This window comes from Argentina silus, assembly GCF_951799395.1.
Source record: "Argentina silus genome assembly, chromosome: 10".
NCBI lineage: Eukaryota > Metazoa > Chordata > Actinopteri > Argentiniformes > Argentinidae > Argentina > Argentina silus.
In genome coordinates this window covers 2,311,555-2,315,331 of record NC_139664.1, presented here as the reverse complement: position 1 = coordinate 2,315,331, position 3,777 = coordinate 2,311,555, and the positions used below count along the sequence as shown (strand labels likewise).

At 50.6% G+C, this 3,777-nt stretch overlaps 1 protein-coding gene across 1 annotated transcript; it reads right to left on the bottom strand.

Moving 5' to 3' along the window:
• Positions 1-344: 344 nt before the first annotated feature.
• Positions 345-2,167, bottom strand: lingo4b (leucine rich repeat and Ig domain containing 4b; the record flags this gene model as incomplete). The annotated part of the gene is made up of 1 exon (XM_083679781.1): positions 345-2,167. One exon carries the CDS (start codon positions 2,165-2,167, stop codon positions 350-352), a length of 1,818 nt encoding a protein of 605 aa, XP_083535907.1. The 3' UTR covers positions 345-349.
• Positions 2,168-3,777: the final 1,610 nt, after the last annotated feature.

The window sequence follows — 3,777 nt, the reverse complement described above, 5'->3', positions numbered from 1 at the left end:
AACAAAGTCCAAGCAAATGACATGTATTTGACAACAAACATTAGAGAGACCTGCTTCCAGACAACCATCGCTGAAATGTACCTTACCTTCTGCTCCAGGATCATTAGACACCTAACAACGCTGTACCGTAACGTAGGTGGGCATCGAGATCAATCTGGCGAAGATCCTTTACCCCCTGCGCTCCAAGTAGACTCTTCCCTGCCCCTCAGAAGAAAGACCAATAGAACTAGCCTACACAATGGTGGCAAATGGCCCAGTTGAGCTACCATCCTCTGGGAGGTGACATACAGCCGTCAACGCAAGTCCCTCCACTTCCTGGCAGCATCCTTTGTATTCTACCTCATGCACTTCAGATAAGCTTCATAGTGAACCTGCCAGTTTCCCCTCCATCCCCTCCTCCTCCTCCCATTGAGGAACGGGGCACAAAGTCAATGGTGGCTGTGTGTTTGATCTGCCCTTTGCTCTGGCTCCAGAAGAACATGAAGACGAAGCAGATGGCCACAGAGCTGAGGAAGGACAAGAAACCCATGGTCGTGGCAATGATCAGAGTCTTGGCGTCGAAGGGATACGGGTTGGCCACTTGTGCAGAGGAGTTGGCAGTGGGCGGGTACGAGGACTCAATCCAGCCCTCGTCAGAGAAGAAGGGCATCGTGCGGTTCCGTGGGAACCCCTTTACCTGCAGGTTGACCATCAGGCTGTCGTTGCCGGCCGCGTTGCCTGCCGTGCACTGGTACGCGCCACTGTCCTGAACCTGGGCATAACGTACCTCGAGAGTCCCGTTTGACAGCACCCTGATCCGCCCTGTGGAGGAGATCGTGGTCTGCTGAGATGATCGCCAGGTGATGTGGGGCGCCGGGTCACCGTCGGCCTTGCAGGAGAAAAACACGGTGGTGCCCTCCTCCACCCTGGCCTCCTGAGGCCTTCTGTCCAAGAGGCGGGCTGGCCGGCAGGTGAACAGCCTCGGGAGCTCCTTCTCCGAGAAGTCCCGGAACTCCCGCTCACGTACCATGTCTGGGGCCGAACAGGTAGGCTGGCGGCCGTCGAAGTTCAAGCGCAGCCTGCGGCGGACCACCCAGAGCAGACGGCAGTCGCATGCCAGTGGGTTGTTATCCAGCCTTAGGACCTGGAGGTTCCCCACCGAGTGGAAGGCGGACTCCTCCAGCGTGCTGATCTGGTTGGACGACACGTTGAGCAGGCGGAAGTAGGCCAGCCCCCTAAAGGCCCCCGGCTCGATGCGGAGGAGACTCCCCCCAGTCATGTGCAGCTCCTGCAGGCGCAGCAAGTCCCCGAGCAGGTTGCCCTGGATGACCGTGATGGGGTTGTAGGACAGGTCAAGGTAGCGCAGGTATACCAGGTGGCGCAGGGCCACATACGGGACGGCGCTGAGGTTGCAGCTGCTGATGACCAGCGAGGTGAGGTTCAGGCCAATCAGGCTGTTGCTGGCCAGCGTGTCCAGCGAGGGCCAGTGGGCGATGATGAGGCTGCGTAGCCGGTGCAGCCGGCGGAAGGCGTTGTTGGGTAACGCCGAGATGGTGAGGCGGAGCATGCGGAGGCGCGTCAGGCTCTGGAGCTGCGACAGCGCCTCCGTGGGGATGGAGGTCAGGTTGCTGCGGTCCAGGTTGAGCTCCTGGAGGTTCTGCAGGCCGGTGAAGGCCCGCTGAGAGATGAAGACCAGGTCATTCTCCCCGGCCTCCAGCTGCTGCAGGGACAACATCTCTCGGAAGGTGTAGTCCAGGAAGACCAGGATCTCGTTCTCGCTGAGGTCCAGGTAGCGCAGGCTGGAGAGGCCGGAGAACACCCCCACCGGGATGATCTTGAGGCGGTTGTTCTTAATCTGAAGAGTCCGGAGGTTCTGCAGACCCTTGAAGGCCTCCACCTCGATCATGGAGATGATGTTGTCACTGAGGTCCAGATCCTGGAGCTGGGTGTAGCCAGAGAACTGGCGGCGGCTCAGCGTCTTCAGCTTGTTGCGGGACAGGTCCAGGCGCCGGGCGCTGCTGGAGAAACCCTCAGGTACAGACGTCAGGTGCTTGCCGGAGCAGTTTACCTCCGTGGTGTCGGGCCGACACACACACCTCTGAGGGCAGACCGTGGCTGACACTGCCAATCCACACTGTACTAGCAAGACGCTCCACACCCCCCATCGGACGATAGACTCCACAAACATCTTGCCTCCTGCCTGAAAAATGTGACACAAAGGACATACATTATGACAAAAACACTGACAAATAACATGGCTACTTATCCCTAATGCCTCATGCAATATACTATATTATTCTTATTGTTGTTATTATTATTATTATTATTATTATTATTATTAATAATAATAATAATAATAATAGTACAAGTCTTACTGTACATGTATTACCATTTTGATTGCATACAACTGTTGCAGCATATACAGTCTCTTGCATTGTGCTGATACACCAAGCAACAAGATTACAATGTAAGTTGCATGCAGCATCCAATCAAATTTGAGTTGCTTTGTGGGTCTAAGTTACATTGTGGAACACAAAACCTCATATCAGCTAATATGTGCATACAGTATAACAACGATTTTACCTTCAAATCAAATGAATACAAACAAAACCCTGAGCTGCATATTATCTTTGAGGTTATTTGAGAAAGGGAGGATATTTTGTCATTCTAAATGTGTTTTGACAGACTTCAGTATCTGTAAAAGATTAAAACAATAGTCTGAATATCTTAGTGTATTTGTTGAAGAACTTACCAATTTAACGTAGGGGTGCAGGTTTTCATAACCAGTGGTGGGTCAATTTGGGATCAGACTTGAGTTAAGTCTTCTATGTAAAAGATTTTCTGTGAAAAACACATCCTTGCTAATGGCCTAAAGAGATAAAAGAGAGAGGATTTAGTATATATAAAAAAAGAAAAAAAAAAAACGATAACCAAAATCCATTATTTGTGGCTTATGGCCTTTATGTGGACACATATCTGGTTATCGACATTTTCAGATACAGCAAACCCCAAAACGTGTGTCTCATACTCTGGCGAGTAAGCTCGCCAACACTGGGAAAGAAAAAGGCCCACATTTTGAGTGCCAGAGGGGAAGCAGGGTACTGTGCAGAGCAGATAACACGATACATTTATTTTTAATGCAGACAGCAAAATCCCCACAAGGATACACCATCTTGCACACTTTTTACGCTCCGAGTTTTATACGGGAGGTTTATACGGGAGGTACAGTAACGAAACACAGTGATTACAACCATGAAAGCGCACACTCGTGATGTGCCCTAAACATCTCATTAGTGCGTCCAGACTCATGTTTCCTGCCTCTGAAAGCCCCGGTGGAGGCCAGTTGGGACGGGAGCTGTGCCCGTAGCCAGGCATCTGGATCCGGCAGGCGAGCTGCGGTCAGGGCCAGTGACACGTTATTAAGGCAGGTGAACCCTTTCTGCACACACGTCTGCAGCACCAAGACTTAATTTCTTTAATTACAGTTAGAAAGTCATGTGGGAGAAAGCCCTAAACAAACCCCATGCCCCATAAAGGCTTAACCAACACGTCATACAGGACCAGACCAGAGAGGACAAATGATATCGTATTGCATAAACCCACAAATTTGTGCGGGAGGGCAAATGAGGGCAAAATGACGACTCTTAACAAATGACAGATCAGAAACATAAAATCGTATTATATGACACACATTTCATTATATGACACCCCATCTGCGATTCAAATCGATGTTTGATTTTTTGAATGCTTTTACAGTACAGTAAATATTAATCCCACGTCTAAAGCACTCGCATTCAT